At 36.6% G+C, this 24,220-nt stretch overlaps 2 protein-coding genes across 5 annotated transcripts; both read left to right on the top strand.

The window, feature by feature from the left end:
• Positions 1-863: 863 nt before the first annotated feature.
• Positions 864-2,506, top strand: LOC125256419 (serine/threonine-protein kinase pim-3-like). Its single transcript, XM_048172403.1, has 6 exons — positions 864-1,273; positions 1,386-1,466; positions 1,809-1,903; positions 1,981-2,031; positions 2,136-2,309; positions 2,495-2,506. Exons 1-6 carry the CDS (start codon positions 1,246-1,248, stop codon positions 2,504-2,506), a joined length of 441 nt encoding a protein of 146 aa, XP_048028360.1. The 5' UTR covers positions 864-1,245.
• Positions 2,507-4,497: 1,991 nt separating this feature from the next.
• abcc10 (ATP-binding cassette, sub-family C (CFTR/MRP), member 10) lies at positions 4,498-20,097 on the top strand. 4 transcript variants are annotated; one of them, XM_048172032.1, is made up of 24 exons: positions 4,501-4,591; positions 4,812-4,860; positions 4,950-5,173; positions 6,108-7,479; positions 8,381-8,608; positions 8,770-8,926; positions 10,347-10,510; positions 10,701-10,780; positions 11,468-11,639; positions 11,750-11,848; positions 11,977-12,166; positions 12,295-12,369; positions 12,462-12,641; positions 12,756-12,885; positions 13,748-13,940; positions 14,239-14,582; positions 14,900-15,069; positions 15,504-15,508; positions 15,581-15,664; positions 17,078-17,331; positions 17,657-17,802; positions 17,956-18,053; positions 18,147-18,259; positions 18,890-19,355. In XM_048172032.1, exons 3-24 carry the CDS (start codon positions 4,986-4,988, stop codon positions 19,029-19,031), a joined length of 4,584 nt encoding a protein of 1,527 aa, XP_048027989.1. In that variant the 5' UTR covers positions 4,501-4,591; positions 4,812-4,860; positions 4,950-4,985; the 3' UTR covers positions 19,032-19,355. The 4 variants fall into 4 exon arrangements, 3 of the variants coding, with proteins under 3 accessions (XP_048027986.1, XP_048027989.1, XP_048027987.1); XM_048172030.1 differs by having other exon boundaries at positions 4,528-4,591; positions 15,504-15,664; positions 18,890-20,097; XM_048172029.1 differs by lacking the exon at positions 4,812-4,860 and having other exon boundaries at positions 4,498-4,591; positions 15,504-15,664.
• The last annotated feature ends 4,123 nt before the right edge of the window (positions 20,098-24,220 follow it).

Genomic DNA, 24,220 nt, shown 5'->3' with positions numbered 1-24,220 from the left:
TAGGAGACTGCCATAACTTCCCATACCAGTAAATGAAAAACCCCTGGTCAACCAATGGGATAATAATAAGATATTAGTGACAAAGAAACAGCAGCGTTGAAGAATAAGTCATTACAGTTGTTGCTACGGTAACCCCGTTAACCGAATATCACTCTGGTTTACCAGTAAGCATTCATATGATGTTGTCATCTAAGATGACAGGCAATACTACATGTGGTGTTGATAGAAACCAGCTTAACCACTGAGTTCACATAACATATTCAACTGCTAGTAGTAATCAATTCCATTGAAACCCTGGATAACCAGAGGGTATCTGAATCCGATGAAAGATTACAATGCATTAAAAATCCAATGATGAATCCAAAATCCATATAATCCATATAATCCTAAATAAATTCCCGAGACACAGCTGTAGCTCGGAGCAGTTGCTTACCAAAAAACAGTCCAAGCTCGAGAGAGATCTCTTCGCGTGAATGACCATGACACGACCGTGACATGAGAGGAACAGATATGTCTGAGGTAACCCCCCCAATATTCAAAGCCATCAGTTACAACCCCCCCCAATACAATACAACCATACCAACATTCAACCCCCCCAAAGTTGAAACCAAATCTACGCCCTTGACAGTATTATAAAAAAAAAGTTTTTTGAACATTAAAGCATGTTAACCTATTTAAAATATCATTAAATACCATTTACTATTAAATACCATTTAATACCATTTATACCATTATTAAATACTATTTAAAATACCATCATGTGACCCCTTTAACTTGAAGGAGTTGGTGAGCAACAATGCAAAGCTCTGCAAAGTTACTGTCTTGAAACCACAGGCTTCTCGAGCCACCTTTAGCATCCAAAAGGACACAAAAAGAGGAGCCACTTAAGTTTACCAGGTCATATGCGTAATTCGAAAATCATTTGCTATAGTAACGCGTGTTATGAATTCCAGGTATATAACCTTAAACTCATCGATTTTTGATTGTTGGGTTGACGGCGCTACTTTGGCGACATCTAGAGACTTTTCTGTGCAGAGTCTGAGTGCGATTTTTCCATTGAGATTTGCATTGGTTTTTCAAGGAGTTTGGAGAGTTTCGTTTTATTATTTGTTCCTTATTTATTCATTTTAATTTGTTTTGATCAATTTCTCTATTTCTTAGAGAATTTTTATTTTGAAGGAGTTCATAAGATAGTGATTTTATTCAAGGAGAGTTTTATTTTTTAAGTTGAGGATATTCATTTTGATGGCCAACAGCATAGAGACACAACAGGGTGAGTGTTTGAATGTTTTATTGATTTATTACTGGTCTAGTTTTAGCATGTTATGCTATTATTGTTTGTGTATGCTATATTGTTTGTACAAACAGATATAATTATGTCACAGGCCTGGCTCAGAGGAAGAGAAGGCAAGAGGAAGCACATCCCTCCACCTCTCATGACAGCCCTGCAAAACGCAGTCGCAAAGGTCAGGCTTATGCTTATGCTTAATATGCATCCAGAACAGTTAATGCTGAAATTGCTTGATAAATATCACTACAGATTTCACAGATGTGTATCATGACTCGTAGGTGAGTATTTTTAGAATTAGCTTAACAGCTCTTTTACTTGCTTAAAAATTATATTGTGAACAACAGTTTTTTCAGCAAAGTTTGGATCATATTGATCCTTTAGAGGCCTTAGAAATTTGTGTATCAAATAACACAATAGGCTTTATAGGGTTAAAGAAACATTGCTCATTTACTATTCTTTGTTATTCTAACATGTTTTATCACTTGTCTAACAAGACATTTCTTGTGATATGTTGCAGGATACCCAAAAAAGGCGTACAAAAAGGGCCATTTGCTGGGAGAAGGCAGTTTCAGATCCGTGTATGCAGGGACCCGCAGATTCGATCGATTGCCAGTAAGCTTTCAGCTGACCATTTGAAATAAATTATCCTATCATAAATTATCCATGTGCTTAAGTGTATCTCTTTGCAGGTTGCAATCAAATACGCCACTAAAGATGAGGATACCATGGAACTGAAAGTTGTAAGTTAACATCTTTTTGGTCTTCATGCACGCATACATCAGCACTCAGTCGTATACCCATGGAGATATTGGAGCATGTTTTTTTTTTTCTTCTACTATTGCAGGATGGCCAGGGTCTGGTGCCTCTGGAGGTCGCACTAATGAAGCGGGTAAATGCAGCTCTGGCCTGTCCCAACATCATCCAGCTTGTGAAGTGGTTTGACTGTCCCACTCAAGACATCATGAAACTTGAACAGCAAGATCCTTGCCAAGATCTTTCCACTTTCTGTGCAGAAAACGTAATATAACATAATATAATACACAGTATATATATATATATATATATATATATATATATATATATATACACATGAAGATGGAAGACCATTCAGTATCATTCAGTACCTGCATAAATGGCAAGGTGTATTTTTAAACCTTATAAAATATGTTTGTCTAATTTGTACAAATTCTAATTGTGTTTCAGGTCACCTCGTAGGTCATGGAAAAGAGGGACAGCCTTCGCGTCTGGCGGTCTGAAATGAGTGGCCACTCCATCCCTCCTCCAGCCTTAGCGTCTTGCAGGACTGGCTGGCCTTGGTTGCGTCTGGCACTTTGGCTTGAGGCAGTAGTTTTAGCGTCTTGCAGAACTACTCACCTAGGGATGCATATTGTAAATAGTTCAAGTTAGTTTGGTTAGTTGAGTATTGCACCATCCACTCATAATTTTAATAGTGGAGTCATCCAGGACAATGACACAAAACAGCTATTAACCTAATAAATATGTAGATAGCGATTTGTGTGATGATTTGTGATCTGTACACTGAACATCATCTAGACTAAAGGCACATTGATTCACATTCAGTCAACATTATACAATATATAAAATAAGTATGCAGCCTCCAATCTCCTTGCACTGTGAACTAAGTGAAGTCAAAGTTTATCTTTAAAGCCCAGCACATCTCTGGTAAGTCCACTATAGTGTTGAACTGAAGAGATTGGGGAGAATCTGCGCAGAAGAGAGGTGTTATTAAAATTTGTAATATATTTTTATATTGCAATACGTAATTTTACATAGAATCTCCAAGTTAATGTAGAAACAACATGAGATGGCATATTTTAATAATTTGTTTATTGACATGTTTTTCAAATACTATTGAAGGCCAGTACCACCGATATCAGTACTGCTACTGATGTCTATTAAATGTATTTTTTTCTCTCAGTTTCTATAGTTCTTATGGTTTTTTTTTTGTTTGTTTTTGACCCATGTAATCTTCTATTTTATTTTAATAAATAAGGTTATCATGTCACCCACATTTTACACACCAGTGAAATTTCACAATTCTTGATTCCATTTTTTATACAACAACAAAACTACTAGACTAACAAACATAGTCAGTAATAAAATAAGAACAAATAAACAAATTACATGATAGCACTAATAAATTTCAATAATGCAATCAAATGTAAAACAAAGAAGAATCTAAATCATAATGAGCTTTATTGCCATGGCAATCCTGCAGAGATTTAACAAGTTGTCAAGGGCCTTTTTGGACACTGTATGACCCCATTTCCGCAGATGAGTTAAAGGGTTAGTTCACCCAAAATGAAAATTTCGGTCATTTATTACTTACCCTCATGCCGTTCCACACCCGTAAGACCTTTGTTAATCTTCGGAACACAAATTAAGATATTTTAGTTGAAATCCGATGGCTCCGTGAGGCCTGCATAAGGGAGCAATGACATTTCCTCTCTCAAGATCCATAAAGATACTAAAAACACATCTAAATCAGTTCATGTGAGTACAATGGTTCAATATTAATATTATAAAGCAACGAGAATGAACGCTGATTCATTATGCTCCGATGCTTCCTGAAGCAGTGTTTTGAATTCAGCCATCACTATATAAGTCGTTATTTTGTTTTGTTTTTTGGTGCACCAAAAATATTCTCGTCGCTTTATAATATTAATATTGAACCACTGTACTCACATGAACTGATTTAGATGTGTTTTTAGTACCTTTATGGATCTTGAGAGAGGAAATATCATTGCTTCCTATGCAGGCCTCACGGAGCCATCGGATTTCAACTAAAATATCTTAATTTGTGTTCTGAAGATTAACGAAGGTCTTACGGGTGTGGAACGGCATGAGGGTGAGTAATAAATGACAGAATTTTCATTTTTGGGTGAACTAACCCTTTAACTTATTTGTCATTTGATCTGTGCAACTCAGCAACCTTTACACATATTTATTTTTTGTACTCTAGAATCTTTCACATACTATTATTTTTGACAGCTTGCAGCCCCAATTTTCATTTACTTTCATTGTATGGAAAAGAGCACCTTTGGCATTCTGCCTAACATTTACTTGCTTCTACAGTTAATAAAGAAAGTCGGGTTTGGAATTACATGAAGATAAGTAATTATTAACATTTTTGGATGTTATTCTTGGATAATATGACGTTGCTTGGGGGCCTTTATTTTGAAGGTGAGTCACCCACTCGCAGTGTTTGGCTAATGGCTTCACGCTCCGCGCTGACGTGCGAGATGCCTGGAGAATAAAAACATTACCGGTTGCTCACAGGTAAGAAGTAGAATTCATATTACGTGACTACAGAATTGTAGACAGAAACTAAAGCACGTCCTACTATGTATAAGGTCACATAATTTGTTTCAACCAAGAAACTTAAATGCACTGCCCGTTGCTGAAACATATTGTATTTCTGAAATGTCTGACAGAGTAATTAGAAAATATTCTGACTAAAATTATTAAGACGTGACATTGGCTCTGTTTTAAAACCTAGGGAGCTGCCTACCCAGACAGCACGTCTGGACAACATAGGTGCTGCCCAGGTAGGCTGCTCACTAGGTTTTGTTTGGTTAGGTAAGGAACTGTCAATGCACTTTGCCTGAACTTCACATTCCAAACCCTTTTGCCCTAGGACCTTATTTCAGCCCTCAGGGGTCTTCAAAGGGCCATGGGGGGAAATACAGGTGTGTTTGGAGCAGCTGAGTTCATATCAGAGCTCTGTCACACAAATTTAGACAGACCATTTCCTGTGTGGCAGAATGGCACCATCAGTCCCTGTGTCAACCAGCTTCTGTTGGGATCACTGTTACACGCTGTTATTGCTATCATCAGTGCCTGTTACATTAGTGTGCCCAGGTGAGTGTTTATTATATAAGGCTTATGCTGAAATACACAACCATTCAAAAATTTGGGATTAGTAAGATTTTTTTCCCAAAAGAAATTAATACTTTTATTTAGCACCGATGCATTACATTGATCAAAAGTGACAGTAAAGACATAATGTTATAAAACATTTTCAAACTAATGCTGTTCTTTTGAACTTTTATCAAATCCTGTTTTATGTTTTCAAAATTGTTTTCAACATTGATACTAATAAGAAATATTTCTTGAGCAGCAAATCAGAATATTAGCATGACAAAAATAGTTATTTGAAATTGTAGTAACTTCAAAATATTACTATTTTACTGTATTTTTATCAAATAAATGTGGCCATTTGTGGGCATAAGAGGTTTCTTTCAAAAACATAAAAAAATCTTACCAACCCCTAAACTTTTGAATGGTAGTGTGTATGTGAAAATCTTGTGAAAGTCAATGTGTCATGAAATCAAAATGGACCCTGTTTACTTGCATATAAAAAAACAAAATATGATCTTATTCTAAAGAGACGGTCATATTTACCATTTTATTTATACTAGGTTCTAGATGGTCATGCAGAATTCGCTGTGCTGACCAACAGAAAAATTGATTGTTTTAAAAGTGAGCCGCACTTCATCTCTTCACTTTTGGCAATTATAGACGATAGACCTTTTTTGCCCTAAAATTTAGCCAAAATTTTGCAAATGTGACCGCAACTTTAGTCATGATCCAGTCAATACTGGTTGTTAAATCAAGTCCTGAACAAATTTTGTTTTTATATCTTTCATTATATGTTAATTATATTGATGGCCAAATACTTTTTAAATTACTTTCAAATAAAATTTCAAACAATCTTTATAGATATACTGTATGTATATGTGTGTGTATGTATGTATGTATGTATGTATAACAATTCTTGTTTTATTCCCCACAGACTTACCCATATTGTATCCTCCCTTCCCATTGGCTGGGGCTTCAGGACCGCATCGACCGTGCTGTTGGCTCTCATGTTTATTGGAGACTTGTTCCTGGTTTTTAAGCTCCAGGCCCCAGACATTTATCTGGATGTCTTAGCCGATGGATGTGGCATACTGGCCTGGATGGTTCATTTTGGGGCCGTTTTGGCCTTACAAAGAACAGTTTACAGAAGGACTCGAGGTCCTGCTGTGCTTCCTGTGCTGCTTATTCTCTCCATCCCTAATCTAGCTTTTATCCTCACTGCCTACATCCAAGAAATCAATCGCCTTGGACTCTCAGAGACTCTGCAGGTTGTCCGTCTTGCTCTAACAGTAACCAGGGCTGCTCTGGTTCTGGTCTACTTGCTTGGTTATGTCTTTCCCTGTTATAGAACTCAAAGGGACCTTCTGTCTTGTAATGCAGAAGATGTAGCTCCTTTGATTGTCTCCTTTGAACCTGATGAAGGGGTGACTGTAGCTGAGGATGGCTGCAGCTGGCTGTCCAGGCTCCTCTACCTGTGGCTGAACCCTTTGCTGAAGCGAGGTAAACGTGGAGAGCTGGAGAGGCCATGTGACGTCTTTCAGCTGCCACATCGACTACGTACCAAAGCAGTCAATCTCCGGTTCTACCAGTGTTGGCAGAAATGTCTCTATCCAAGAGGCCAGGAAAAACCTGAGAGACTGGATAGACTTCCAAGAGGAAACCTGCAGGACAACTGTTGGAGTGAGGCTGAGCCAGAGAGGATATGTGAAGGTGGAACACAACGTGATGTCAAACTTCTGCAAGTGTTGCACAAGGCCTTTGGTCTACGCTACTACCTGCTGGGTGTGTTGAAGTTAGTAGCTAGTATGCTAGCTTTTGCAGGACCCCTGCTTCTCGGTGAATTGGTGGGTTTTATGGAGACAGAGGGGGCACCACTGAGCAAGGGTGTGTGGTGTGCCGTGGGGCTGTTTGCTAGTACCTTTCTTGCTGCTTTGCTGAGAAACGTCTTTGTTTATGAAGTATCAAAGGTTGCATTAGAGGCTCGGGCTGCTGTGATTTCCACCATATACAGCAAAGCTCTAAAAGTCAGTGCGTCTGCTCTGGCTCGCTTCAACATGGGCGAGGTTGTCAACTTCATGAGCACAGACACAGACCGTGTGGTGAATTTCTTCAACAGCTTTCATGAGGTTTGGAGTCTTCCCTTCCAGTTTGTCCTTGCACTTTACCTGCTTTACCTACAGGTGGGCGTGGCTTTCTTGGGCGGAGTGGGCGTGGCAGTGCTGCTCGTGCCTTTGAATAAAGTCTTGGCTTCACGAATTCTGGAAAACAATAAACATATGCTGCTACACAAGGATGGGAGAGTGAAGGTGGGACTGTTTTTGATATGTAAATCTAATAATCTGTAATAGTTTTATCTGTTCTTTGAATTTGGCTTTAAGTAAATACACTACCATCAAAGTCCCTTTCAAGGAAAGTCTGTTCACTCTGCGGCCATATTTGCGATGCCTCCGGGCAGCTATTTCGGGCATCCAAGACCAAGTCCTATCTATTTGAATGGGGGAATCCTGAAATTTCTGCTTGGCAAACTCACAATTAAATGACATATTTCAAACCAGCAAAAAAAATTGACATGACTTGTCCCATAAATGTTGTTTCTTATGCTCAAATAGCGTTAAAATAGCTATTTTTTTCAGGCTAGATGAGCCAATGCGCATGTGCAGTCGTAAGTGCGAGTCTCAGGTTTCTATGGGAACCAGAGCCTTTAAAGGCAGCTGCAGTATCGCATGACTTTATCAATCAGCGATTGGCTCTTTTACTTAGAAGGCGGGACGTATTCTGCCATACTGAACATTGCAATTTCTCCCATTCATAACTAATATAATTTGAAAAATAACTGTTATCTATTTTCATATATTTTGAAATCTACTGTATTCCTGTGATGGTAAAGCCAAATTTTCAACATTACTCCAGTCTTTAATGTCACATGATCCTTTAGAAATCATTCTAATATACTGATGTGGTGCTCAAGAAACATTTTTATTATCATCAATGTTGCTTAACTTTCAAAAATGTAAAAATCTTACCAACCCCAAACCCAATCACTACTTTTAATTCTACTAGGGGCCCTCAGCAAACTTCAATATGACTTACAATAAGACTAAGATGAAAGAAAGTCGTGGAGAATTTGCATATTGTTGTGGACGATGGAGGACCATGGAGTAGTAGCTTCCAGTGGATGATCAAATATCTGATGTGTTTTGTTTAAAGCTAATGACAGAGATACTCTTTGGAATTCGGGTCCTGAAGTACTATAATTGGGAGGAGCACTTCACTCAAAAGATTGCGGAGGCCCGTAAAAAAGAGCTACATCACCTGAAAGTTCTGAAGTACCTGGATGCTGTATGTGTGTACACCTGGGCTGCTCTGCCCGTGGTCATCTCTATCCTCACCTTCATCACATACGTCATGCTGGGAAACAATCTCACTGCTGCAAAGGTGTGTAGGTGACACTTTAAAAGGAGCATAAGTGTATACCACAGATTAGAATGTTTCTTGAAAAGGGAACAGAGTCTGCTCTGTGTTCAATTAATTAAAATATTTTTAAATGGCTAAATATTGTTCTACACCTTCCCTGCATTTTATATTTTTCTTGGCAGGTGTTTAGCACTCTGGCTCTTGTGGGAATGCTCATTCTTCCTCTCAATGCCTTTCCCTGGGTGCTGAATGGAACCCTGGAAGCTAAAGTGTCATTAGACCGTGTTCAGCGCTTCCTCACGCTACAGGATCAGGACCTCACCGTCTATTACACTCAAGGTATCTGACTTGTTTCTGAATGGTTAAAATAATCCATAGCACAACCCAAAAATGGCAGGGTGACATAACACAAATCCACATGTCTGGTGTTATTTTATGTTTCTCTCATTGATTCTACCATTGTTACATGGCTCTCTGGAAAACTTTATTTTAATGCAGAACTTTATTTCTGTTGATGAAAAGATAATAATTGTTTGAAATGATTAATTAAAATTAAAAATTTAAATAAATAATTGTAAAAAACAAAACTAAAAAAAAACAATAAAAATAAAACACTGACAAAAAAAGATTAAATATTTTCTTTTTCTTTTTTCTTTTTTTTGACCATTGAAGGATTACCCCAAGCTTTACTCACCCTCAAGCCATCCTAGGTGTATATGACTTTCTTCTTTTTGATGAACACAAGCTGAGAAATATTAATGAATATCCTGACACATCTGAGCTTTATAATGGCAGTGAGCGAGGATCAACAAGTATGAGCTGAAGAAAGTATCTCCATCCACATCCATCCATCATAAAAGTGTATTCCACATGGCTCCAGGGGGTTAATAAAGGCCTTTTGAAGCAAAGTGATGCATTTGTGTAAAAAAAAAAAATCCATATTTAACAAGTTATGAAGTAATGTAGCATATATTCTACTTACAAAGAAAGTGTAAAACTCTTGCAGTTCAAAAAGCTTACGCTACGTCCTACACCTTCCCTATTCAACTTGCGTAAAAAACTTAACTGACGTGATGCCAGTTTACACTTTCTGTGTAATTTATATATGGAAGGCGGTCGGGCAGAAGCTAGATATTTTTTTTTACTTATTTAATTATTTTTCTTTACTTCATAACTTGTTAAATATGGATATTTTTCACACAAACACATCACTTCACTTCAGAAGGCCTTTATTAACCCCCCAGAGCTGTGTGGAGTACGTTTATGATGGATGGATGTGGATCCCTGTCACTGCCGTTATAAAGCTCGAATGCGTCATGATATTTATCAATATTTCTCCAACTGTGTTCATCAGAAAGAAGAAAGTCATATACACCTAGGATGGCTTGAGGGTGAGTAAAGCTTGGGGTAATTTTCATTTGAAAGTGAACTAATCCTTTAAATATTGTTAGAGAACCATTAACATGAAATGAATTACTGAAATAAAGAAAATAACTAAAATAAAATACCTGAAATAGAATACTTCAAGTAAATAGAGGTCAAAGGGGTTCGAATGTCAAAAAAGTTTGGGAATCATTATTCTGATTCATCAATGTTTTTGTTTTCGTATTACTTTCATCATTTGAACACAGTTATGAAATTCACCTAAATGAAACTCTTTATGCATGGCAAATTAATATAATTAATAATATACTGTACATGAAACATTGATTAATACACTTAATTAGTGCATTTCATATCTGTCATTATTTTTCTGCAGTGTGTCCTGAGGACCCTCTGTCAGCTGTTCAGATGGACCAGGCGAGTTTCTCCTGGAAGCAGTCAGAGGATCCAGATTCTGTCAGTGTACCTGATGACAAGACAGAGGATGGGTCACCACCACACAGCTTTTATCTGCATGCACTCAATCTCAGTGTTAAAAGGGTATGTGCTGCAGCAGGAGCAGTTAGGCATTGTGCTTTAGTTGGATCATCAGTAGCTCAATTGTTTCACTTTGATCAATATTGAGAGAGAGAATTCTCCTTTCAAAACTTTTTTTTTTTTTTTTATTGTTGCAAGTTTGAATAATTAAAAAGTATGTTAGTTTGTAAATGTCTTTGCTTTCTGGCTCCAGGGCTCTCTGGTGGCTGTGGTGGGAAAAGTTGGTTGTGGGAAAAGTTCCCTGTTGGCTGCCATAACAGGAGAGCTTACCAGGTACTAATTCATAATATAATATACAAAAACAATATATTTATTAAATAACTCTTAAAGGCGGTTTTAAGTTGAACTATTTACACTACAGTTTACAAATTTGGAGTATAAGATTTTTTTAATGTTTTTGAAAGAAGTCTCTAATGCTCACCAAGGCGGCATTTATTTGATCAAAATTACAGTAAAAACTGTAATATTGTGAAATATTATTACAATTTAAAGTAACTGTTTTCTATTTGAATATATTTTAAAATGTAATTTATTCCTGTGACGTCAAAGCTGAATTTTCAGCAGCCATTACTGCGGTCTTCATTGTCACATGATCTTTCAGAAATCATTCTCATATGCTGATTTCCTGCTCAAGAAACATTTCTTCTTATTATTAATGTTGAAAACAGTTGTGCTGCTTAATATTTTTATGAAAATCGTGATACTTTTTTCAGGATTATTTAATAGATTGAAAGTTCAAAAGAACAGCATTTTCTTTTCAAATAGTAATCTTTTGTTTCATAAATGTACTGTCTTTTTTTCCTTTACTGTCATTTTTGATCAATTTAATACATCCATGCGGAATACATTTATATTTAAATATTTATAAATATTGATATTTAAAACCCTCATTATTTTTGCATTTATTGATTATTTGCATTTATTTTTTGCATATTGATTTTGTGGTTTTGTCTTATATAGGTGTGGAGGGGAAGTATCTGTTCAGGGAAGAGAGCAGGGATTTGGATTGGCCGTCCAGGAGCCGTGGATCCAGCATGCAACTGTGCAAGACAACATTCTTTTTGGCAGGGACTTTGACAGCATGTTCTATCAAGCTGTGATTGAGGCCTGTGCCCTTGCTGATGACCTAAATGTGGGCGTATATCTAGCTAACTTTATTTTGCATGCAGTTTTTCCCATGAATTGCTTGATTGAAATCTATGGAAAGTTGTAACTGACACTGAACTGTGCTGTTTTGTTCAGATCTTGCCTGGTGGTGATCAGACAGAGGTGGGAGAGAACGGTGTGACTCTGAGTGGAGGACAGAAAAGCCGCCTCGCTTTGGCCCGCGCTGTTTATATGGTGCAAGGTTTTGTTTTTTTTAATGTTAGATAAGATGTTTGTTTAATGCTCTAAAAGGCTCAAATAGAAAGTACATACAGATTTGAGCAGAAATAAGGTGTGTATTTATAGTGCATTTCATATTTCAGGATAAAGAAATCTATTTGCTAGATGATCCTTTAGCAGCTGTGGATGCTGATGTTGCCCATCATCTCATGGAGAAGTGCATCTTGGGAATTCTCAAAAACAAGACCAGAATTCTTTGTACTCATCGGATAGAGTTTGTGGATAAGGCAGATGTGGTGGTGCTGATGGACAATGGGATGATTGTAAAAACAGGTACCAACCGTCACCAGGCATAGGGGCTGTTTACTATGTCGAAAATCAGTAACTTTGTGAGTTTGTTAATGCATTAACTAATGCATTTACTAATAAAACTCTCTGCTTTGTCTGTTTCTGTGGTTAAGGGACACCAAATGAAGTCCTTTCTCTGGTAAAAGCCCCTAAAGACAGCAAGAACGACAGCAATGCTAAGGAGAAAGGTACTGATGCTTTTCAAATGAGTGAGTGAACCGTTTCCATTTTTTGTTAGTGCACTTTAACTGTGATTACGCAAACAAACCTTCTTTCCCAGATGCTATAGGCAGAGAGGAAGAGGAGGCCAATGAGCCAGAGCTAGAATCTGAGCTAAAGATGTTCGGGGAGGAGCAGAAGCAAATGGGCAAGCTGTCCTGGGCTGTGTACTGCTCCTATTGGAGAGCAGTGGGTGGATGCATGGCTGTAGCTGTTCTGCTCTCCCTTTTGCTAATGCAAGGTACTAAAAACTGTATCAATATGAGCTGTATGTATTATAAGAGAAATGTATGTATTATAAAAAAATCGCTATTAGATTAGTGTACAATCAATAATTTGATTTTGCTTTATACAGTCACCAAAAATGTGTCCGACTGGTGGCTCTCTCACTGGATTTCGCATATGAAGGACAATACGACTGAGCTGGTGTCACTGTCAGCTGATCCACTCTTAACTCTGACTTTCCTCTCTTCTGAGAGACTTATGTGAGTTAGATGTTTCATTATTTTTTTCTTTTCTATTATTTATACTACCATTCAAAAGTTAGGGGTCATTAAGAATTTTTTTTAAATGTTTTTAAAAGATGTCTTTTCTGCTCACCAAGGTTGCATTTATTGAACAAAAAATACAGTAAAACAGTAATATTGTGAAATATTATTATAATTTAAAATAACTGTATTCTATTTGAATTTACTTTAAAATTTAATTTATTGCTGTGATGGCAAAGCTCAATTTTCATCATCATTACTCCAGTCTTCAGTGTCACATGATCCTTCAGAAAGAATTCCAATATGCTGATTTGGTTCTAAAAAACATTTCTTATTATTATCAATGTTGAAAACAGATGTGCTGTTTAATATTTTGTGGAAACTGACATTTTTTTTCTGGATTCTTTGATGAATAGAAAGTTCAAAAGAACAGCATTTATTTAAAATAAGTGTTAATTTCTTTAAAAAAAATATTACTGACTATAAAGTATGAACAATAAAGTCACAGAAAAGTAAATTAAGAGTAATAATGACTTAACCTTTTAAAAAGGCAGAACATTGTATAATTACATATTTTCCAATGCAATAGGACTACTATTGTACTTGTACTAATACTAAAATTTCATGTTTTTCCCCCCAAATATAGTTTTATTTGACAATTTGCGTCTGACATGAAAATAACATGTAAAACATAGGAATGTTTATTTGGAGACTGTATATCTCATTTAAATTAATATAGAAAATCTTATTTTATGTCTTTTATAACATTCTCTTTTAGGTAGATAATTTCTTGTCACAGTTGGAACTCATTTAACTTGTCTTGACTGAATTATCTCTTGTTTACTCTAACTCTTATCAGATTTCATGCACCTGACAGAGGTTCAGAGGCTTCTGGAAATATGAGCTCTGAGCTGAAGTTTTACATGACTGTGTACGGATCTCTGGCGGCAGCGAACACTGTATTTACAGCTGCCCGTGCGTTTCTCTTTGCCTATGGAGCAATCTGTGCTGCTACTGTCGTTCATAAGAGACTTCTGTCTAGTGTGCTTAAGGTAATGGTCGTTGTCTCTGCATCTCTGATTGTGAGTTATTACTAAGCCCAGTTGATTAAAAGTAATTGCTAAAATGTGTAAAAAAACAAAACAAAAAAACAAATGTCTCATTTGTTTGCAGATATCACTTGGTTTAATATTTTGTACCTAAATAAAATTTTAAAATATAATCTAAAAAATGTTATATAATAATAATATTGAAGTCATTGTAATTATTATAATATATAATAATGTATAATGTTTTTTGTTTTATTTAAATGTGTATATTTACATTATTCATATGCTTCTCCCATTCTAGGCCACTATGACGTTTTTTGACACTACACCCTTGGGTCGTATCCTGAATCGATTTTCCTCAGATATTTATAGTGTGGATGACTCTCTCCCCTTTGTCTTAAACATTCTCCTAGCCAATGTTTTTGGGCTGCTTGGGATGCTTGTCGTCATGACCTATGGGTTGCCTTGGGTGCTACTTCCTTTGGTTCCTCTGGGGGTTCTCTACTACCAAACTCAATGTTTTTATCGTCACTCGTCCCGTGAACTGAAACGCCTGTGTAGCCTCACTCTCTCTCCAGTGTATTCACACTTCTCAGAAACCCTCAGCGGCCTGTCCACAGTGCGGGCCAGTGGACACACTACCAGGTATGAAAACTAGCTGTACTTTTTTCTCAAATCATTTAAATTACAACAGTCATTTGACTTTGAGGTGAAATATGACCTGGGCATTTTACTGACAGTGAGATTCACCCTTACAACAAAAAAATTTCATTTATTGTTTTTTAATAAATAAATAATGAAACAAACAAACATTGTTCAGTGTTATGAGTTCTCTCAATACTAATTACTGATTAAATGATCTACCTGATGAGGTGAACATTGAATACTACCTCAGATTTGTTAATTGCCCAACAGTGATTGTAATCCTGAATAAAACTGTATTTTTATGTGTTTGAGAGCAGATTTGAGGAGGAGAATGAGAGGCGTCTAGAACAGAATCAGCGATGTCTCTTCAATAGTAATGCTGCCATGCAGTGGCTGGACATTCGGCTGCAGATGATTGGTGTTGCTGTAGTAACTGGCATCGGCGTGATCGCTGTGATCCAGCATCAGCTCAAATCCATCGATCCAGGTTAACCTCTTTATGAGATAAGAGTATAAATTGACATTTTAGACATTTTACCACAGTGAATTAAAATGGCTTTAGCTTCATGTCAGACTGCCATGGTCAGAACATTCTCTGATGGGAAACGTGTGCTAACTTTACAAACAAAAATAGATCTGTTCCTGAACATTGGCAGTTAAGTAATTGTTATTTCTGTATCTTTACTATTTTTCAAAACAACATCAAATCATCTGAAAAGCCATGTCTATTACTGGCTTGTGCAGCAGACACAGACAGATTGACGTACTTCACTGGTCTCTAATGGGACATTTAGGAAACTCCGCTCAACTTGTCCAGTTTCATAAGATCATTGTCCGGTTTAACCATAAGGAATTTAAAATGGTTTTCAAGAAATTTGAAATTTGAGGTAGTAAAATCTTGACTCTTCTCTGTTCTGTCAGGTCTGGTAGGTCTGTCTCTGTCCTATGCACTATCCATCACCAACCTGCTGTCTGGACTGATTTTCAGCTTTGCACAGACCGAGATGCAGTTGGTGAGCATTGAGCGTACCGAAGAGTATTCCACCAATATCCCGCAGGAGCCTCAACAAGCCAGCATTGAGGTTAGAGAACTGATCTTTAGCCCGAAAACTGAATCGGTACCAATTGAATATTTTTTTTTTTTTTTTATATATTAAAGCAGAACTAAGTAACTTTTTTTACCTTCATAAATAGTTTTCTAAGTCCTTACGATGGTTAATTGACTTGTAATGGTGTGTTTGAGGCGAGCACTAACTCCCTCTGGCACGTCTACGCCAGAATACAGCACTTGCAACTTGAGCTGCACCGACCCGAAACAATCTCGCCTCATGTTCACATTCACGCGAGAGTGACAAAATGCTTTACGGTAATTCAAAAACAATGTATATTATGACTTTATAAGACAATTTCGAAAATTACCCACCTCCATCGAGTGTACTGTATTTGCAAATTACCCACCTCCTCTTTCTTGTACTGTATTTGCAAAACTGCTGCGCTGGTGAGCGTTGTAGTCGTTGTAGTCCAGAGCTGCGCTTGGAGTATTTACGACCGTGTGATTCACTGAAGGAAACTGTAGGGGGAGCTTCGCAAATCTTACTGAGTTCTGCTTTAATTAATTTATTTTTTTCAAAACCTTTTTCAGGCTTTTTGTTTCAAACCTTTTTGTTTGATTAGTATTAGTCTTACTTTTCAATAAATATATTGGAAAATAGAATGATACAATTTTGTATATAATTAATTTTTTATATTTAATTTGGTTTATTTTTATTTAATTCATAATTTATAATAAATTATATAACACCACTGTTCCTTCCACTGTTGTGATATATATATAAGGGCTGTCCCCGACTAAAGATTTTTCTAGTTGACTATTAGTTGTTCAACTAATCACACATTTATATTAATTATTAAATATATACTGAGGAGAATACTAAACCATAATGAGCGTTTAATATATATATATGTATATGTGTGTGTGTAATGAATAATTAGACTCACCTGTGGTTGAATTCTTGTTCAATTAGACATTTGTAGTCTAAAATTTAGCTTTGCTCCAGAGAGGGGTGTACTCATTTTCGCATCACCCTAATTTGAGTAAAACTGAAAATTTAGTTCTCAAAGTTATATTATTAACCTTACTTTCATGTTATAAGTTAAACAGATGTTATATAAAACTTGTCTTGTCAACATTTTGGAGTTGTGTTGTGTTGTGTTGTGCACTGTGTGTGTGTAATAATATATATATATATATATATATATATATATATATATATATATATATATATATATATATATATATATATATAAACTGTAATAATGAATGAAATGTTCAAGGTGTCTGAATAAATTTTGGTTTGACTGTGTATATATAATATATATCAAGAAGTTTTTGTACTCCTATCACAACCTCCTGGTTGGGAGACCCTATATAAAACATTGAAAAATGTCCTTAAATTGTAAATCACAACCTTAGCCTGAAACTATACCATTTGCAGGTTCAAGACTCGTGGCCTGAAAAGGGCAGAGTTGAGTTTGTGGGTGCAGTGTTGGCGTACCGGCCAGGTTTGCCCAACGCTCTTGATGGGGTCAGCTTGGAAGTATTACCAGGTGAGAGGGTTGGCATAGTGGGACGTACAGGCTCAGGGAAATCCTCGTTGTTCCTTGCCCTATTCCGTATGGTGGAGCTAAACCAGGGTCAAATACTGTTGGATGGAGTTGACATCAGCTTGGTCAGGCTTAGTAATTTACGGTAAGTGTTACAGTCACTGTTTGTTTGACACAAGTGTACATTTCACATATATTTGCAAGAAAGAATTTCACATAGTCAAAAAATGTGTTTATTTGACAAATGATCTAGAAATAGTCTAGAAATGTACTTCATAAGTCTGTCATAAGTCTTGTCTTTGTTTTATTTTTTTAAAAATCCTCAAACTTATTCTAGAAAAAAGTTCCAGATTAAAAGTAGATTTTGAACCTGAGCTTTTCAGTGTTTGTTCAAGGAGGTCTCAGTGTAGTCTCAGACTTTATGTCTGCATTCAAGCAAGTATTTGTTTTGTTTGTTTCGCCCTATATAGATCAAAGCTGGCCATCATCCCTCAGGATCCCTTCCTCTTCTCTAGCTCAGTGCGAGAGAACCTTGATCCCCATGGCCATCATCCAGACTTCCGGTTGCTAGACGTTCTTGAGCAATGCCACCTGGGAGATGTAGTACAAAGGATTGGTGAGAGCTGATAACCTTCGATTGCTGTGTTCAGCTTGTTCAATTCAAATCCATCTTCTCTGAAAGGATTTATCTATGGCATGAGAAAATGCTTTCAGTTTTTATATTAATTGAATTTTTCTTTCATTTATTTATCTGTCTGTCCCATTACAGGTGGCCTGGATTCAGAGGTTGGAGAGAGGGGAAAGTCTCTGTCTGTGGGCCAAAGGCAGCTGCTGTGTCTTGCTCGTGCTCTGCTCACAGAAGCTAATGTATAAAACTAATGTATAAAGAATTTCAAACAAAAATCTTTTATTCCCTCTTATCTTAACTGTGTGCTGTATTGTTCGTTTATGGTCCAATAGATTTTATGCATTGATGAGGCCACAGCAAGTGTCGACCAGAAGACTGACGTGCTTCTACAAAAAACTATCAGAGAAAAATTCAAGGATAAAACGGTTCTTACCATCGCCCACAGGTCACAAACTGCTTTTACATTTACATATGAATTTTTTTTTATTTTTAATTAAACTTGATACTGTTGTTTTATTGAATAAAAAAAGAAGGGAATCCCTTTATTCAACGTTTCTTTAGTGATGCGGAACTGATTTTCAGTTAAAAAATTCTAAACGCAGTCACACCCAAGCGAATAGTTTTGTGAGCCATTTATTAAATGAAACTGACAACAAAGATTGTCATGTTCACCATTGTAAAAGTATATTTAACTCTTTTATGATCGTTAATACCCTCAAGTTACCAGAATTATCTCTGTTAACCTTTGTACTGAACAGCCACATTTATAACATATATATATAACATACATTTATATTTAACAAACATAGCAGGCATTTTTGGGTAATGTTAACATACTAGTTAGTGCATGATTAAGTTTAAGTGAAGCTGCCACAGAAAATGACAAGTTCATCACTGCTTTAAGAAGTTGTTAAAGTCAGATTGAAGTTAATTTATTTTTTAGGGTGTCTTGGTGTCTGATTGATAGCACTCAAAGAAACAAAACCTTTTTTTTTTTTCCTTCTACCTTTTTTGTTTATTTGTCAAGAACATTACTGTTGCCATACAACCCAACCTAATCTTTCTTATCCCACAGACTGAATACAATCATGGACTCTGACAGAGTACTGGTGATGCATGCTGGGAAGGTGGTGGAGTTTGACAGCCCTGCTGCTTTGTGCCAAAGAGAGGACTCTGTTTTTCAGAAACTCTTACGTGGAGGGGAAGAGCAAGTTTAAAAAACTGTATTTTCAGAAAAGAATGTTGTTGGAGTCTAATGAATGGCTATTGCATATGTGCAAATACCTGCAGTTTATATCATGTTTTGCCATGTAGAACAATGTAAAACTCAGGGAAAATGGTTTGTTTTATAAATGGTCACATTTGTAAGGATGAAAATGTAGAAGTAAATGTTTTTTTTTTTTTTTTTTTTTTTAGTTATTTATCTGTTTCAGGTTTGTATATGTATTTTTTTTTTAATTCATTGGTTTTCAAGAGGATCTGCTCAAAGTAATTTTCCCTCTTCTAACAAGTAAAAAATTTATTTTTTTCATTCTTGCAAACTCAGGTGTGTGACTCTCACTGCGTTCAAATATTTAGTTCTGTGGTTTGAACACATTATGTCTTCTGAGAATTCACAACACATAATTGGTTTCATTAAAGGTGTGAACGTTCGTAATAAGCCATCTCCACCCAGATAACACGAGTGAGAGTGACTACACCTTGTACAGTTTCCCAGCTCATGAGTCATATGGGAGTACATGTGTGCATAGTTAAAACTTTTCTTTTTTTTAACCCATTCCTTTTGATTTCCTCCCATCAGTCTAGAATTAGGGAGAGGTTTGTTATTATGTCACCCTGCCTCCAATACAGAACAGTCAGTGATGCTGAAGTTGTATAAGGTATGTGTTTGGCCAGATCTGTGAGCTTGAGGTTAAACCAGTTTGTCCACTCTTGAAGTGTATTACATTCTGCAATGAGAATTTCATAAACAGTACGAAGGGAACAGAGGTAAACACGGTCTCATCCTGTGGAAACTGTCTTCAGCATAGCACATTATCACTGCTGATACCGAACAAGGATTTAAAAGCTTATGGGATACAAGGTAAGGCTTTTCTTTGCTGTTAAAGTTTACAGCGGTACCTTTGACCTTACTATTTTGTGTAAAAAGACTGAAAGTAAAGTTTGAATGTAAAGCAAGTGCATCTGTTTCTGTTAGGAATGACTATGCAGCGCTTGCACATGTTATGCTGATTTAATCATGTTTTTACTGTAGTTTATGAATGATTAAATATATTCATATTACAAATTGCATTTAAGTTGTATATTAAAATAAGTATTGCACAGGGATGGTTACAAGGCAGTTATTTAAATGAAAAAGTACTTTAACATTATTTCCTTGGGGACTGCTTTATCAACAAATTCCAACTGACTAGTACTGCATATTGAAAATAATGCTTCTGATTCACATTTTCAGATCCTGTACCTTTAATTTGTGATTAGATTTGTGAAATTTGTGAAGTAGAAAAGTTTTGTGCATATTAAATAGATCATATACTGTAGATTGTAGTTAGTAATTGGATTGTTTTTGGAGCCTGTTTCATTGAATTAAGACAATTAAATTATAGTTGAACAGGCTATCAAAATATGTGTCCTTGCAGATGATCATGGGAGCACCTGGTACCTCTGCGATTACGCATGTTTAAAACAGAGGGTGTGGTTAATAAGGTGAGGCCTGTTCACATTTTCCTTTGTCTGGCCTAACCTGTTCCTAACGCCCTCTTGTTACACTATCCCTGAACAATTCCTTGAATACCTCACAGTTTCATCTATCTGTTTATTTGCCAGTGGAATTAATGCAGACAATTTTATTAAGCATTATAGTCTTTCAGGATTAATTGTGCACCAAAATAAAAGTCCTTGTGTCAATTGGTAAACTGTAATGTAAATTTAAATTAAGTTTGTATTGTTTGGTCAGTCTTGTTCTATTTTGAGGGGTGTGCTTTTTTTTATTTACTGATTGCCCATATGTTCATAATTCATATGTTCTAGTCTGTCATTGCATTATGACCAGCCATTAACAATTACATGTGTGGCAATAATAATTAGCACTGAAACTTGGGTGTCTTGTTGCTGCTGAATCATTTCTTTTGCATTAACAGGTTTGAGCTTTGAAGGCTTTTCTTCACTATAAATATATACTTGTGAAATGGTATGTTATCACTTTTTTTTATCCTATCCTTATTTAAACTATATTTAGTTTATGCATTTTGTGTGATCTGTCAAATATATGTTTGAATTCTTGTCTAACTGTTATTAGGAATAAAAAAAAAAAAATGAATTATTAATGAAAATACTTGTAGTGCATTTGGCATAGGTACATGTTTCTCATCAAAAACTAATGTTATTCTGGTTTTATGAAATTTTTATGGCGGGGAAATTTACCATGATAGTATATTGTAATTTGCAGGCTCTTCATCAAAGAAGCCTTTCTGACAGCCTGCTGCTTGAGGATGATAATATCTCTGGAAAGAGATCGGAGTACACAGACCTGCACTTTCTTGAAGGTACAGATTTATGACTGTTTGATTATGATTTTTGTATATTTATTAAGCATCATTTTTTACAGAACACTTGTACTGTGAATAAAATGGCTTTTGCCATGAACCTTGATATGGTGAAAATATAAGGATAAGTTTGATAATAGACTGCATTACACATTACATTTGCATTTCAGGTGATGAAATTGTGGGTGCCAGTGGTCAGTTTGATCTGAAGAGGAATAAACAAAAGAAAAATGAAGTTGTGGACATTTTAAAGATGATTGATAATGACAAGAAGATGATGAAGCATGGTTTGAAATCCAGCAAGAGCTTGGAAAGTCTGGATGTCAAAGCTCCAAATGAGGTCTGTGCACATTGCATTAATTTTTTTTGTAACCCTGAATCATAAACCCACAAACACTTTGATTTGTTCTGATTACAATGTTTCAACAGGTGTGGAAAGATTCATATGACAAGCTCTTCGATACTAAAGTCAGGAAATTCATGAAAGGAAATAAAGCAGTTAAGGAAACCAGTTCGGGGCCCGTGACAGCACAAACACTTGACCGCAAAAGCAAGATAAACGTTGCAGCTTTACTTGAGAATGCAGATCGGATGCGTCTCACTCCATATGAATCAGAACCTGATGAGAAAGCGGGGCCATTCAAGATCCATTATGATACCAATGATTTTACTGGTGAATACAACTCAGATATGTTACTACAAGGTTCTGACCTAAAGAGAGCAGCAAAGATCAAAGCCAACATTGCAAGTGATGATTCATCGCATCAGCCCAAAATGAACTTGACTGATGTTGGAAGTGAAATCAACCTACAGGGTCAAACATATACAAATCCAGACATAAATGTTGGTATTAGTACACCAGATTCAAATCTTACACTGCCAAATACCCAAGGAACTCCTGTGATGCACCTGACAAAAGGTCATTTTAAAGGCCCAAATGCAGTGCTTAATTCCTCTGATATGGATATGGATGTACCATCAATTCATGTCAAGAAGTCAAAATTTAAACTGCCAAAGTTTAACTTCTCTGGAAACAAGAAAACGGACATCAATTATGATGGAAATATGAAGGGGTCAAAATTATCATTATCATCCCCTGAAGGAGCAGCAGGCCTTAAAGGTTCTGATATACAAATTGAAGGACCAAAGGCTGATTTCAGTGGTCTGAAAACAAACCTTCCAGACATAGACATGCCATCTGGAAAACTGAAAACACCCACTTTCAGCATGCCGGATTTTGATCTGTCAGGACCCAAAATGAAGACGCCTGACTATGATCTGAAGACCCCTGAAATGGATCTGTCAGCTCCAAAGTTTAAGGCAGACTTTGATTCACCAGACATTAACATCAGAGGTCATAAGCCAGATATCACAGCCCCAGACATGGATTTTGATATTCCTAAAGGCACATTTAAAGGACCAAATTTCAAGAAACCCAATCTTGATATGAATGCACCTGACCTTGACATAAATGCCCCTTCAGGTAAACTGAAGCTGCCAAAATTTGGCATCTCTGGAAGCAAGCCAGAAGGACCTGATCTTAAAATCAAATCTCCAGACCTAAATCTCAAAAGCCCCAAAATTAAGGGAGGAATTGATACCCCAGACATGGATCTGAATCTGCCTCAATCTGATTTGAAAGGCCCAAACCTAGATATCAAATCACCTGATATTGATGTCAATGGCCCTTCAGGAAAATTTAATATGCCAAAGTTAAAGATGCCAAGTTTTGGCCTGTCAGGTTTGAAAGGGCCCCATATGAATGTGGATGCTGACATTAAAAAGCCTGATCTTAATCTGCAAGCATCAACTCCAACACTAAATGCAGGGATAAATGGTCCTGACATTGACATTCATGGACCTAATGCTGATCTCAAAGGTCTGAAAACAGACCTTACGCTTCCTGACATGGACATGCCATCTGGAAAAATGAAAATGCCCACTTTCAAGATGCCTGATTTTGGTCTCTCAGGGCCCAAAATAAAGACTCCCGACTATGATCTGAAGACCCCTGAAATGGATCTATCAGCTCCAAAGATTAAGGCAGACTTTGATTCTCCTGACTTCAACATTAAAGGCCATAAGCCAGATATCACAGCACCTGACATGAATGTTAAATTCCCTAAAGGTAAAATTAAAGGACCAAATTTCAAGACACCCAATCTTGACATAAACACACATGACCTCGACATAAATGCCCATTCAGGTAAACTGAAGCTGCCAAAATTTGGCATCTCTGGAAGCAAGCCAGAAGGACCTGATCTTAAAATCAAATCTCCAGACCTAAATCTCAAAAGCCCCAAAATTAAGGGAGAAATTGATACCCCAGACATGGATCTGTCTCTGCCTCAGTCTGATTTGAAAGGCCCAAACCTAGATATCAAATCCCCTGATATTGATGTTAATGGCCCTTCAGGAAAATTTAATATGCCAAAGTTAAAGATGCCAAGTTTTGGCCTGTCAGGTTTAAAAGGGCCACATATGAATGTGGATGCTGACATTGGTCAGCCAGACCTTAATCTCAGTGCATCAACTCCCAAACTAAATGCAGGGATAAATGGTCCTGACATTGACATTGACATCCATGGACCTAATGCTGATCTGAAAAGTCCAAAAACAGGCCTTAAACTTCCTGACATGGACATGCCATCTGGAAAAATGAAAATGCCCACTTTTGAGATGCCTGATTTTGGTCTCTCAACACCCAAAATCAAGACGCCAGACTATGATTGAAGACCCTGAAATGGATCTGTCAGCTCCAAAGTTTAAGGCAGACTTTGATTCCCCTGACTTCAACATTAAAGGCCATAAGCCAGATATCACGGCACCTGATATGAATGTTGATTTCCCTAAAGGTAAAA

This window comes from Megalobrama amblycephala, linkage group LG21 (assembly GCF_018812025.1).
Source record: "Megalobrama amblycephala isolate DHTTF-2021 linkage group LG21, ASM1881202v1, whole genome shotgun sequence".
Taxonomy (NCBI): Eukaryota; Metazoa; Chordata; class Actinopteri; order Cypriniformes; family Xenocyprididae; genus Megalobrama; species Megalobrama amblycephala.
The sequence above is the reverse complement of the archived record's forward strand: the minus strand, read 5'-3'. Positions and strand labels throughout refer to the sequence as shown.